General features: G+C 34.7%; 1 protein-coding gene across 7 annotated transcripts in view; it reads right to left on the minus strand.

The window, feature by feature from the left end:
- Positions 1-1881: 1881 nt before the first annotated feature.
- LOC127449565 (TOX high mobility group box family member 2-like) overlaps positions 1882-14578 on the minus strand; it is a 154697-nt gene continuing 142000 nt past the window's right edge. For 3 of the 7 annotated variants that reach the window (XM_051713086.1, XM_051713085.1, XM_051713084.1), the window contains 4 exons: positions 12501-12581; positions 8825-9211; positions 5979-6115; positions 1884-5006 (listed from right to left, as the gene is read on the minus strand). In XM_051713086.1, the coding sequence (XP_051569046.1) occupies positions 4964-5006; positions 5979-6115; positions 8825-9211; positions 12501-12581 (648 nt within the window). In that variant the 3' untranslated portion in view covers positions 1884-4963. Of the gene's footprint in view, positions 5007-5978; positions 6116-8824; positions 9212-12500; positions 12582-14578 lie in introns of all 7 variants that reach the window. The other 4 variants (XM_051713083.1, XM_051713081.1, XM_051713082.1 and 1 more) reach the window with 2 other exon arrangements.

Below are 14578 nucleotides of genomic sequence, written 5' to 3' on the forward strand. Positions count from 1 at the left end.
TAATAAAAAATCAAACTTCAAACAATTAAAATGTTACCAATATAATATAATATAATATAATATAATATAATAATATTACATAATATAATATAATATAATATAATATCATAATATAATATAATAATATAACATAATATAATTTAATTTAATATAATATAATATCATAATATAATATAATATAATTTAATATAATATAACAATATAATATAATATAATTAAATTAAATTAAATTTAATATCATAATATAATATCATATCATATCATAATATAATATAATATAATTTAATATAATATTACATAATTTAATTTAATTTAATATCATAATATAATATAATATCATATCATATAATAATATAATATAATTTAATATAATATAACATTAATTTAATATCATAATATAATATAATATAATTTAATATAATATAATATAATATCATAATATAATATAATATAATTATATAATTCCTTTTCATCTGACATCACAAAGCCCTTTTATTTATTTTTTTTAAAAACAACCCAAATTTAATTGCTCAGAGGTTTCTCTCTCATATCTCAGGAGACTTAATGCACTCTTTTTTTATTTTTTTATAATAAAATTCCATTAAAATGAAATTGAGTAGTCTTTAATTAAATAAAATAAAAACAAAATGTTTTAACACTTATAAAATGTGTGAATCCAGTCAGATCTCCTAAGCAACCAAACTGGCCCGGTTGCTAGGGAGGGTAGAGTCACATGGGGTAACCTCCTCGTGGTCACTATAAGGTGGTTCTCGCTCTCGGTGGGGCACGTGGTGAGTTGTGCGTGGATGCCGTGGAGAATAGCGTGAAGCCTCCACATGCACTACGTCTCCGCGGTAACGCGCAAAACAAGCCACGTGATAAAATGCGCGGATTGACGGTCTCAGATGCGGCGGCAACTGAGATGCGTCCTACGCCACCCAGATTGAGGCGAGTCACTACGCCACCACAAGGACTTAGAGCGCATTGGGAATTGGACATTCCAAATTGGGAGAAAAAGGGGAGAAATAAAAAAACAAAAAACGAATAAAATGTAATTATGAAATTGAAATGCATATATCTCAATAATAGGCTAAAATATTTTTTGAGTGTGGAGTTCTCATTAAAGTATCAACTTTGTCTTAGATGTTTCTCTTAAAATTCAGAGGAGAAACAAAGAGACACGACTTTCTCAGTTGTTGACAAACAGTATGACTATCCAGCGATGGAATTAATGTGGACAGTATAGCTCAGATCATTTGTCAAAATGTGAGTATATATTGAGAAGTTGTTAGGATTCAACTTTTGGGTTCCACCTAGTCATTCTTTTGTAACAAAGTATCAAGAATTTGCTCGTTGCTTTATTGCAACCCATACAAATATATACACACACAAACAATAACCTACACACAGTCACACAACCAAACTATCTCTCTCTCTCTCCATCACCGTATGTTGCATTAAGAATGTATGGCTGAAATTTCCCCATAATGTGTGTCATCGTACGGCATGGCAGTTCAGGTTTCCAATTGTTCAATAATGATCTATTTGCCAATTCAACACTGGCAGAACGCTCGCCACAATATGAATAAAACATACAGATGGAGGGAGGCGAGGCAGTTTTACTTTATAGCTTTCCTTGTGAACTGCTCATTACTGAAGAAGAATGGATAATATAGAAAATGTTCTAAATGTATCTTTACCTTCAGAAACAACCACAGAAAACACAGGATGTCAGGTCAATGTAATAGTCTCCAGTCCACTTAAAACACACCACATGGATGCTGTTTTGCAGTTCATGCACATAAAGAAACGTTTAGCATTTACTGTATGTTCCCTACTGGGAAAGATTGACTCAAAACATACCGCATTTCTCTTTCTTAATATTTGGGGGATTTTTTTTTACACAGAGGTTTTATTTCATAGCAATAAAAGTAGTACACTGATGCATGCACACAACATTTTTGTTTATATATTGAGTAGCATATGTGTGCATATTGTCTGTTGCCTTGTTTGTCACTTAAGTGATCTCTCAAAAGTCGAAGATGGTTTATTTAAGCAATATGGCACTCAAAACCATATCGGTTACTATATTGTGTATTTTAGCCCAACTTGAATGCTATATCCCCTTTTTGTTCCAATTTGGAATACCCAATTCCCACTACTTAGTAGGTCCTTGTGGTGGCACGGTTACTCTCCTCAATCTGGGTGGTGGAGGACAAGTCTCAGTTGCCTCCGCTTCTGAGACCGTCAATCTGCGCATCTTATCACGTGACTCGTTGTGCATGACACCGCGGAGACTCACAGCATGTGGAGGCTCATGCTACTCTCCGCGATCCACGCACATCTTACCACACGCCCCATTGAGAGCGAGAACCACTAATCGCGACCACAAGGAGGTTACCCCATGTGACTCTACCCTCCCTAGCAACCGGGCCAATTTGGTTGCTTAGGAGACCTGGCTGGAGTCACTCAGCACGCCCTGGATTTGAACTCACGACTCCAGGGGTGATAGTCAGCGTCAATACACGCTGAGATACCCAGGCCCCCCTCGTTATGACATTCATAACTGTAAGCGAAAATAAACCACAACAAATTTCTCAGTTAACATATTTTTTATTACAGACAAAATGAAACAAAAGGCATAGTGACACAAAATGACCTGGCTGGCAAAGAAAGAAAAATTAAAAACAGCATTCAAAAATGAAAAAAGAAGAAGAAAAATAGCAATTGTCATAAAAAAGGACAACAGAATTCAAATATTGTAGTTATAAGCAAACTTGATCTCATTTTGTTCATAAATAGAAACCTGTTAAACATTATTAAATATTAAATGATGGGCAACTGGCTGATAACAGTTTTAAAATAATTATCATTGCTGACTTTACAAACAAAATAACTTCAATTGGCAGGTTTGTACACAAATTGAATGTCGTAGAAGTTATTCTTTTTACTCAACTAAAAATAGTTTGCTACAGTAGAAAAAAAAAAAAAAGATTAAAATAAAAAGTTCAACAAAATGGTCAAATGCTTTTAATCCCCCCCCCCCCACCAAAATGTAAAAGATGAAATCAACACAAAAGAACATCTAGCTACTAGAAAACTAGAGACCCACTGTTGTTTTAAATGTGTGCTGTAATATCTCACATTGAGAACATTATAGTTCCCCTTTACATGTTATCTTGGTGAATTTAACGTCAATGACCCGGATTTTCAATTGAACTACTGCTTTAGGCCCGAAAAACACTCTAAGCAATTATGCGAACGCAGACGCATATTTAACGCGTCATTGCATTCCGAAATGTTTCAGAGCGCAATTCCTAAAACAACGCAATGTAACGCAAAGCGCTGAGCGTAAACAGTCTTCTATGTTAATTTTTTTTAGAGCAACAATTTCAAGTGAATCTTGCCGAGTGACTTATTTAAAGTTACTGTCAACACGTATATAGCTAACAATCTAAATAATAACACATCTGGTTTAATGGCATATTAATGGACATTTGAGGGTAACTCTATCGCCCCCTAGAGTACTGAAGTTTGTTACCGCGACTCTAACGCAAGAATGCATGTAAGTATGTGCAATGAAACTGCGTGGGTCGTGTATTTGCGCCGGCATTTGCATACTTGCGTAAAGTATTTTTCCCGTCCCGATCAGACCCGACTTTGGGTCGATCTGTCGCGTTTAGAACCTCAGAGTAAATTAGACTACGTTCACACTTATACCGCAACGTTTACGTCTCTCACCCACGCTTGAACGGCATTTTCATCCACCGAAAAAGTCGAGTTTAGAAAACGCTCTCCATAAAGAAGTTTTCAAACTAAAATGGATTATTGTGGATGTGGCCTTAATCAACAAAGCTGACTCAATCACTTAAAAATTTTTGTAACTTCGTAAAACTGTATGTTTGCGATCTTGAGCCAGAATCGAGGAGCAGTAGTTAATTCTCCAATCGACCCGATGAAATGGGGAGCCTAAATGGAGAGCCGGGTCATGCAGTTTGTCATGGCTTTTGCCATTGATCTTTTTTATTTTAGGGGGGAGGGGGGGCAAATCGCACCAGTGAGCACAGATTTTAATGCAAGATTGTGTACGTGTGAAACACTCTTGGGATATCACCTGCACAGGTTGCTCAGTTACACAACGCACAAAAACACTCATTCCCTCATACGCATTCACACCGGCACGCATTCACAAAATACCATTTAAAATACAAATCAATGAATTACAAGTCATATTAAAGAAGAAAAAATATCTTGACTTCATCTTCCCAATTTGACCCCCCAAAAGTGATATTTACAATCACACTGTGACAGATCGGTTAAGACCAACGCGGGTCTTTAAAATTACAAAAGAAGTCGTATTTCTAAATTTTTCCATTTGCGTATTTCTTTTATCTTGTCTATTACTACCAAAATTCACAGAGCATCAGTTGAACAGTAACATATCCCGCAGAAGAGTATTTTCCCAAAAGTAAAGGACCTTTTATTGGCCAAAGAAAGCGCGATGTTGCAAGCAGGAAATAAATAAAATGACAACCAAAAAATAGGAGAAGTAACTGAGAAACTACGAGGAGAGTTTTCCTCTGTTTTACTTAAAGCTCATTGGCCCTGAAGGCCAGTTTCATGGTAGTTTGCTTGTTGTTTTTTTTTTTGTTTCTTTTCATTTGTGTTATATACATCTTTTTTTGTCTTTTTCGCTTAAGTTTATTCAGAGATGGGGTGAGTGCTCTCGGAGGTCTCCGGCGGAGAAGCCTGTACATTTTTAAGTGCTTGGCAAAAATGAAAGGATCACTAGTAGTCTTCAGAACGCGTACACACACACACACACACACACACATCCTTCTAAAAACGAATGAAAAATGACACTGAGGGAAAAACTGATGGTGTCGGGGGTAGGGTAGAGAGGTGCGCGGGGCTCCCTGGTGTTGTTTCATTTTTTTTCTGTTTTCTGTCTCCTTGTTTTGCTTCAAGTGAGGTAGAGTGGCTTATCCCTGCCTATCATACTGCCACTGCAAAACAATTACAAAACAACAAATCGTTCATGTCATTTTTAAAGTAACAGTCCTGACTAAAATGTTAATTCGTCATTATTTACTTCAAAACCATGTGACTTTTTCCATGGAACACAAATGGAGAAATATTGGAAAAACAGTACGTGTGCCACAAATTTCATCGTTCGCACAGTATGCGCGGACTGACCGCGGTCAGCCCAGTTTTTCTAGACATGCGGACAGTTCGCGTCTTTGCGCGTCATCGCTGCGTGCATCTAGCATTGACAATACAAAAAGTGTATCGTAAAGCATTGTCTTCTGAAGTCATACGATAGCTTGAATTTTAAACCGTTATTCGCTGAACATCTTCCCTGTCATCAAAGTTGCATTCGCGTTCAGATCGAATACATGGCGTCAAGATGGCATTGCTTCCCGCGTGTCTTGTAATTAACGTTGAATTTGGCACGTAAGTGTGCTATATTTGAATTTAATGAGATTTGAGAGCTACGACAGATGCAACGATTTTTTTCTGATCTGTTCCTCACTATGCTATCGTAAAACTTCAGAAGACTTGGGATATCGTGCACAAGCCGTACAAATTACTTTATTGGTGCTTTCTTGTAATTTTTTAAGAGCTTAGCATCTGCAGTCCTAATTATGCATCATCTGCATCACATTAAGACAGTCTGCATTGCATCTCTTTTTGTGTTCCACGAAAAAAAATAAAAGGCAAGAGCAAGCAACTAATGATAGAATATTCACTTTTAGGTGAATTACTACTTTTCATAATCAAGCAATAAACAGATTTGAAAGTAAATTGTATAACTTTGTCATTTTGTATATTTTTTGTTTACATTGCATTGTTATTAGAGACAGTTAGAAATTCAACACATGCAGCTATGACACCATTTATGTTGCTTATTAAACACTTAAGTTTCAACTCCACTGGCTGTTACTTTAACACACGTGGAACAAACACACACTGTTTACCTGCAGTGGTTCCCGCCGCATTCCCGGTTGCAGTACTCGCTGTCCCAGTCGGGGTTCTGGCCCACTGGGTTCGGAGCCCCTGGAGACTGAGAGCCCCCTACACTCTTCTGATACTCGGACTGTAAGTGAGAAAATCCCTGAGAGAGAGAGAGAGAGAGAGTTGCCACAGGTCTACCTACAGGTACATCCGCAAACACCTGTCCCTCTTTATCTTTTACTCTTTTCTGGTCAGTTTTTTAACACTTTACCAAAATGATTCATTTCTGCTGAGAAAATGCTTTTTAATATAAAATGGTACTAAATAGAAAAGTCTCAGAAGAAGAGCAAGAGGTAGCGTGTAGTGTTTATGTTTGGTTGTTTTCCCACATTAAAGTTTGCTTTTATTTGATGAGAATAACAAATTGTCACTTTGACGTAAGTATATATGAGATAGAATACTTGCATACTACTAACTGCATACTGCACTGTATGCACTGTACACTTGCTATTATTTGGCAAAAATTGTATGTGAAATAATACAGGATACGTTCACAATGGAATACTAGCATTCTGCTAACTGCATACTGCACTATATATAATGTATAGTGCACATAGCTTTTTAAAAAACAGTATACAAAATAGTACACAATGTGCAGCAGTAAACATTCCTAGAGCTATGTTCAAAATTAAATACTGGCGTTCTGCTTACTCCATATTGCGGAATGTGTACTGTATACGGCATACTGGTTTTTTTTTAAAAGTAGTATGTGAAACAATAAATAGTATGCAACAATAAACAATTCTAGGGCCATGTTCTGAATTGAATTGTATTTTTCTGCTTACTGCATACTTCACAATGCATACTGTGTACTGCACACTGTTTTAAAAAAAATATTACATGAAACAGTATGCAACAATAAACATTTCTAGGGCTATGATCAAAATGGATTTCTAGCATTCTGCTAACTGCATACTGCACAATATATACTGTATTCTGCACACAGCTTTTTTATAAACAATATGCAAAGTAGGATACAGTGTGCAACAGTAAACATTTCTCGAGCTATGTTCAAAATTAAATACTGGCATGCTGCTTACTGAATACTGCAGAGTATATTCTGTATACTAACTAATAAATAGTACATAAAACAGTATGAAGTATGCAATGAAAAACATTTCTAATGCTATAATTGGAATGGATGCTTGTGCTCTGCTAACTTCATGCTTCACAATATATATACTGTACGTTACACTACGTACTGTTTTTTTAATTAGTACATGAAACAGTGCACAGTAAAGATTTCTAGGGCTATGTTGGAATGGATTGTACTCCTCACTGCATACTGCACAATATACTGTATACTGCATAATATTTGTTTTTTGATATAGTACAGTACATGAAACAGTATGCAATAAACATTTCTAAGGCTGTGCTGAGTTTGGAATGGCGTCTTACCACACTACTCTTACTACTTCTGCCATATTTATCCATAACAGAAACAGTAAGAGTAGTAAGGTAGTATGCCATTTCAATCTTAGCCTATGTTTAGAGTGGGATACTATTGTACACACTGCATACTGCACAATATACACTGTATACTACCTACTGTTATTTTTAAATACTAGACTACTGTTTAAAAATGTTTATCATTGCATACTGCATACTATTTTACATACTTTTTACAATTTTAGACTAGTGTTTAAAAATATTTATCATTGCATACTATTTCACATACATTTTCCAATATTAGACTAGTGTTTGAAACATTTATTGTCACATACTGCATACTATTTCACATCCTTTTTTTAAATACTAGACAATTGTTTGACAGTGTTTATCATTGCATACTGCATACTATTTCACATACTTTTTTTAAATACTAGTGTTTGACAACGTTTATCATTGCATACTGCATACTATTTCACACACTTTTTTAATTCTAGACTAGTGTTTGAAACTTATCGTTGCATACTGCATACTATTTCACATACATTTTAAATACTAGACTAGTGTTTGACAATGTTTATCATTGGATACTGCATACTATTTCACACACTTTTTTTTATATTAGACCAGAGTTAGAAACTTATCGTTGTATACTGCATACTATTTTTACATGCTTTCTATTCAATACTAGACTAGTGTTTAAAACGTATCATTACACACGGCATACTATTTCACACACTTTTTAAATACTAGACCAGATTTAGAAACTTATCTTTGCAAACTGCATTCTATTTCAAATACTTACTTAAAGTGTTTGACAATGTTTTTCATTGCATACTGCATACTATTTTTACATACTTTTTTCAATACTAGTGTTTGACAACATTAATCATTGCATACTGCATACTTTTTGCTCAATACTAGACTAGTATTTGAAACTTTTATCGTTACATACTGCATATTATTCCACATACTTTTTTAAATACTAGATTTGTGTTCGACAATGCTTACTACTGCATGCTGCATACTATTTCACATACTTTAAAAAAAACTAGACTGGTGTTTGAAAAAGTTTATCATTGCAATATGTTTACTATTTCACATACTTTTTTTTCAATAGTAGACTAGTGTTTGAAACTTTTATTGTTGCATACTGCATACTATTTCAGTTTTTTTTAAATAATATATAAAATAGTGCGCAGTATGTTTAACTAATATACACTACACACTAATCTAGAACACTGTTGACACAACCTCATCTCATTACATGTTTAATTTATGAGTCCATTATTATCTCATAAATACATATGGTTATTTTGGGTTTATACTGCTTTAAGAGTATGATTAGAATGGTAGTATCCTATTCCAAACACACTCCGTGACTCCAGCAAGTGTGATGTTTCCCAGCAAGCACACTAACCTGCTGTCCTGGGGGTGGGGAGTGCAGTGGAGCCTGAAGGCCCATCTGGTGAGAGATGATTGGCTGTGACTGCACTTGCTGCATGCGGATTGGCTGGTTAAGGAGGGAGCCCTGGTGCAGCGAGAGCTGCTGGTGCAGAGGGGGGCTGATCTGGAATGATGCTGGGGGGGAGGCACTGAGTGCGGGTAGCATGGCCGACCGGGGCAGCCCATGTCTGGGAGCGCCCGCCGCATAGCTCTGCAGGTCTGTCAGAGGGAAGGGGCTCGGGCCCAGGTAAGGGGAGGAGGGCTGGGGCGGGACACTGTACAGGGAAGGGTTGGGGGGCATCATGTGCGGTGAGGGCTGGCTGGACTGAGTGCTTTTGCTCTCCACCTGGTCACTGTAGGTCTGAAGGAGAGAGAGAGAGAGAGAGAGAGAGAGAATGTACATTAACACATGATTTCTTTAATATACAGTGGGGTGCACAAGGAAAAAGTGCTTCTGTTGTGCATTGTTTTCTGATTTAATACAACAACAAAAATATAAAAAAGTTATATTATGAGCGCAACAAATTCAGTGAAAAGTTTGTCTGTGTATCTTGTCTCTCTTTTGTTGTAGCATGGTCAATATCACTTTGCATACATGTATGTTTGATTAGTGACCTGGAACAAAATCTTAAATCCTAAGAATTTTCCATAAAACAACGCTTCAGGACTTGTAACACGCTCCTTTACATCACAAGTGTAACGCTCTATCAGTTGAGCTACCGTGCAATTTGAACGCACTCGAACAAGCTTGTAAATGAAGCTGGTTGTGTAATGCAAACGTTAAGATGAGTCATGCGCTATAGTAAAAGTGTTTAGATGTCATAAGATAGCATTGTGATGAACTGATAATCTGCCGTTTTACTCGTGATTTGTGTGAAAGTGAATAAAAGTCAGTGTTGTTGACACTGGTGTGATCCGTTCAACGAGACACGTGAAAATCATTTTGCTAAAATGTAGGTACAATAACGTGATTCTGATACCAGGTTGAGAGTTTCAGAAGAGATCTCAACAATGTCTCAAACTGTGCTCAAATTTACCGAAACCCATAAGTCTGCAGCTTGAAATGGTTAAACATGTAAAAATCATAGCTCAACACAAAACCACATACACAGAGGAAACAGTAGCCAGCAGCAATTGCACAAACACATCTATCTGTGATTTGTCAAATTAAGAGCGCACGCTTATGGCAATGCATTGTTTCATTACCGAGTTATACTGGAGCACGCATTGCAAATGGAAATATGTATTTCAAATGTCAGTGCGTGATGAGAAGTCGGTCGTGTTCATCAGCTGTCACAATCACAGCGCTCATATATATTGAACAGAAAATCTAAAGCGATCAGTATGAAAGAAATAGATGGATGAATGAATGAAAGTGTGCACATCTGCTTTGAACATGTCAAACATTTCTCTTGAAGACCAGAACATGAATGTATAGTATATCATAATAGATCATATTATTTTTTTAAAACCATTGCAAAACTGTTGCTGCATGTGTCAACAACAACAACAGCATAATGAAACCTCTGAACAAACTAGATTTAACATGTTTATTTTAAGACTAGATATATAACATACTAAGACAATATTGCATTACACTACAAAATAGCACCAGGTGCATGCTAAAAACCGCAAGAATTTAAACAGTCAAACTTCACTATGTTTTTTTGCAATTCTTCATACTTCAGTCTCAAGTAAGCTCTTCACCCTCCCAACAACAAAATGAATAAAAAACTAATTTACAACTAAAAAGACTCCCCCTCTTTTCAAGCACTGAGCCGTGTAAGTGATGTCGATGTCTAAAATGCTTTTTTTTCTATCATATTTTATGTATGAGAGTATACGAACACATCACTCAAATAATCTGCCAAAAGCAGATTTTGACGAAATATTTAATTATACGCAATGAAGGGCGTTTAATAAAAGCCTGCGGGTTTGATGAATACTGTATTCACGGCTTAATCAACGCTCTTGTTTTGGGCTCAGGAGCTTTGAGGGAGAGGTATGGAAAATGAGAGTGAGTGTTTAGCATGAAAATGCAAGTTGCGTTTTTGAACAGATAAACAATGAATGTAAAATTAGTGGTTTTGAAAATGGTGCGTTTTATTATGCAGATGAACGTATGCAATGAAACGACATTCCAGTTCCTTTAAATCCATCAAATTGCTTTCATAAATTTGTAATCAATTTATGGATTGCACATGCATGATCGCATGCAATGCATGTAGACGGTGCAATCTAATAGATTACAACGACAACAGATTGGATGCAGAAATATGACAGAGATAAATATCACCGTCAAGGGATAATTAATTATGTATAAGGGTTTGAGATAATCATGTGCTATTTTGGGGAACGTGTCCACAAGCATGCCAAGAATCTGACATATGACAGTAGTTAAAGAGTTAAAGGAATACCTCACCCAAAAATAAAAGGTCTGTCATCATTTACTCACCCTCATGTCGTTCCCAACCCATATGACTTTCTCTCTTCCATGGAACTCTTTTCCATATAATGACATCGAGTTTATTGAGAACAAAAAGGACTGAAAAAGCATCATAAAAGTAATCTATATGACTTGTGCATTACGTATTTTCCAAGTCTTCTGAAGTCTTACAATAGCTTTGTGTCAAAAACAGACTGAAATTAAGTTGTTATTCATTGAAAATCTTCCTTTATGTAACAGTTCTTAAATCTCATTCACCATTCTGCATTTTCAAACTAGTGTGCCACATTCGGTTTGCGACACATTAAAGAACCTACTGCATTTGCGCAATGCTTTGAAAGGTAAAATTTTTAATACATTTAATCTAATTTAATATAAATTGAAATTATAAACTGTAGCATCATATTTTTAAAAAGCATTTAAAGACATTTTTTATCAAATATTTTATTTAATTAATTAGCATTAAGTTAATATGTAGTTATATATGTATGTGTGAGTGTTTATTTTTTACTTTTGTATAAATTCATGTTTTACTTTTAAATATTATTGTTTAAAATATTTTAGTTTAATATATTAATATATTCAAAAGAATTTTTAATTTAATTATAATCATATTTATTATTAAAATAATTATTTTTTAGTTTGTTTACTAATTAATACTTAATTTAAATTATTAAAATAAATGATTTTATATAATTTTTCGACTTTTTATTTCTGATATGTGTAGCACTTTGAGCTGCCACTGAGGTATGAAAGGTGCTATACATTTAAAATGTATTATTATTATTTTATTTGAATATAATGCATGTGTGAATGAGATTTGAAAACTGCGGCAGAAAGGAAGATTGTCAGTGAGTAACAACTTGTATTCATGACTTCAGAAGACTTGGAATATAGCACACGAGAGATGTATCTTATAATGCTTTCAGTCCTCTTTGGAACTTGACAGACGTGGTCACAATGTACTGTTGTTGTATGGAAAAGAGCTGTGTTAAGATTCTTCAAAATGTCTCTTTTTGTGTTCCATGGACAAAATAACAACAGATGGGTTTGGAACAAGATGAAAATGAGTAAATAATGACAGAATTTTCACATAAACCTGTGCTTTCCGTTGAAAGCTCTTCCCATCAAATCTTAGTCTAACGTTTACCCCTCAACATTATCACTGACCCATACATATCAAACACGTGAACCCGTCCGTTACCTTGGAAACCAGACTAGCTCGATACGCTGCCAGGGCCTTCAGGTACTCCTTCTTAGCCGCTTCTGTTTTCCGTTTGTACGCCTGCGAGAGGAGAAACACAACTGTCATTAGAAACACACAATCTACAACCTTATCTTCAAACCTCAGCAGCATCGTGGGAACAACATTCGGTAACACTTTATAATAACTTTCATTAATACATCATTAACAAACATATAATGCTGAACAGATCATTAGTTAATTTATATTCAAATAGTTAGACTTATGAGATAATGAATTTAACTAACATTATCAAATGATGCTTATAAACAAACATTTACAGTGGATGAATAGTTTCAATTTTAGATTGGGTACTGCAAAAAAATATGAACAAATAATTAATAAATGATTTGTAAAGATGTGTAAATAGTAAAAGCATGCTTACACCAACAAACAAACAGCAAGTGTGTAGCCTTTACAGACCTTGGTTACTAATTTGCCAGACATTAATATATAATTTGTAATCATGAATAGTGTGTGAAGAGGTGAAATATACAAATGATTTCTGAAAACATTTGTAAGTGTAAAAATATGAGCTCATTTAGGAATCTTGAATGGAAAAGTGTATAACATTTGTAAGAATTCAAATGTACATTAACAAATGATCTGTTAATAATTATGTAACATTTATTAAGTGTTAAAAGTGCAAAGCCATATAGGAATGAAAGTTTAATAACATTTGAAAGTATTTGAATTTACATTAAATAATGCTTAACAGATCATTAGTTAATGATAGTTTAATTCATTAGTAAACATTAACAAGCACATTATCAAATACAAAACAATTATGTGAATAAAACTCTTCTATGTTTTCAATTTCTGAATTCAAATTCATTTTGATATTTTTTTCTGGGGTTTGAAGTAAAAAATGACATGTGGTGTAACTGTCCGGAGATGGTAAAAAATAAACGTTGGCACGAGTAGTGCAGAATAATTATTTTATTAAATGATTCTTATTAAATTAAAAGTATTTTTTTTAAATATATTTTCTTCACCAAATCAAACTAAAGCGATGTAATCAACATGTACATTAAGTTGCCACTCTGTTGTCATATGACAAAAAAAAAAAAAGAAAAAAAAAGAAAAAGAGAAGACTTATTTAGACCCTCATGACTGTGTTTCATATTTTTAAGTTTTTATGAAAAGGCACATTTTGTTAAGGTCAGATAGAGTACCTTGAAAAAACTGCTTAATATTCATGCCTCAAAAATGCATTTTATTTGTAAAAAATACAAATATTTGAATATTTAAAATCTGAATGAGTTTTTTTAAATCAGTGATTAAGTTGTGTACACTCTCACTCATGTAGGTGCAAGGGAAATATTTTAATACAATTTACACGATGGTTACACTACATGACAATTTTAAAATCATTAAAATCAATTATTTTGTTAAAAAAAAAAAAAATGTTAGAATTAAATGTTTTTCAAAAATGTATGAAACCAAATTGGACAAACATATTACATTTCCACGAACTTGACACGTGTTTTAAACTAGAGGGTTTTAAAAAATTTCTCATTTTTATCAGCTAGCACAACCCTATTTGTCAGTGACCCAAACACTTCTAGCTATGCAAGCTCAATGTTGTGCGCTGTTGTGTTCTAAAATGTGTCAAAATGCAATTCATAACAACAATGTTGCCACAAGGGGCGCTATAGCGCTCATTTGCGTAAACGGTCTTCTGCCGTCTGTTTTCTCTTTCAGGTCAGCTACTCTCTTGGTGGAGCAACACTTTGAAGAGTATGGGAGCAGGGGTTGCATTAACCGAAAATGCTCTGTCATTTACTGATTTTTTGAAAGATTGATGGAAAATTTAAAATGCTGTCCGTCATTTTGACAGATAAAAAATAAGAAAAACATTTTCGCTTAGTGCATCAGTTTTGACTTCACTTTCTCTCTCACACACTCCCACTGCATGCGTGTGTGCCCTGTTTATTGCCTTGTATTAAGATGCATATTAACAGGCGTCATCACCATTAACACCTGGTAGTATGCATCTCTTTTGACCAATTGTGTTCGGATTTAGAGGAGAGGTCTGA

Source organism: Myxocyprinus asiaticus, chromosome 12 (genome assembly GCF_019703515.2).
Source record: "Myxocyprinus asiaticus isolate MX2 ecotype Aquarium Trade chromosome 12, UBuf_Myxa_2, whole genome shotgun sequence".
Lineage (NCBI taxonomy): Eukaryota > Metazoa > Chordata > Actinopteri > Cypriniformes > Catostomidae > Myxocyprinus > Myxocyprinus asiaticus.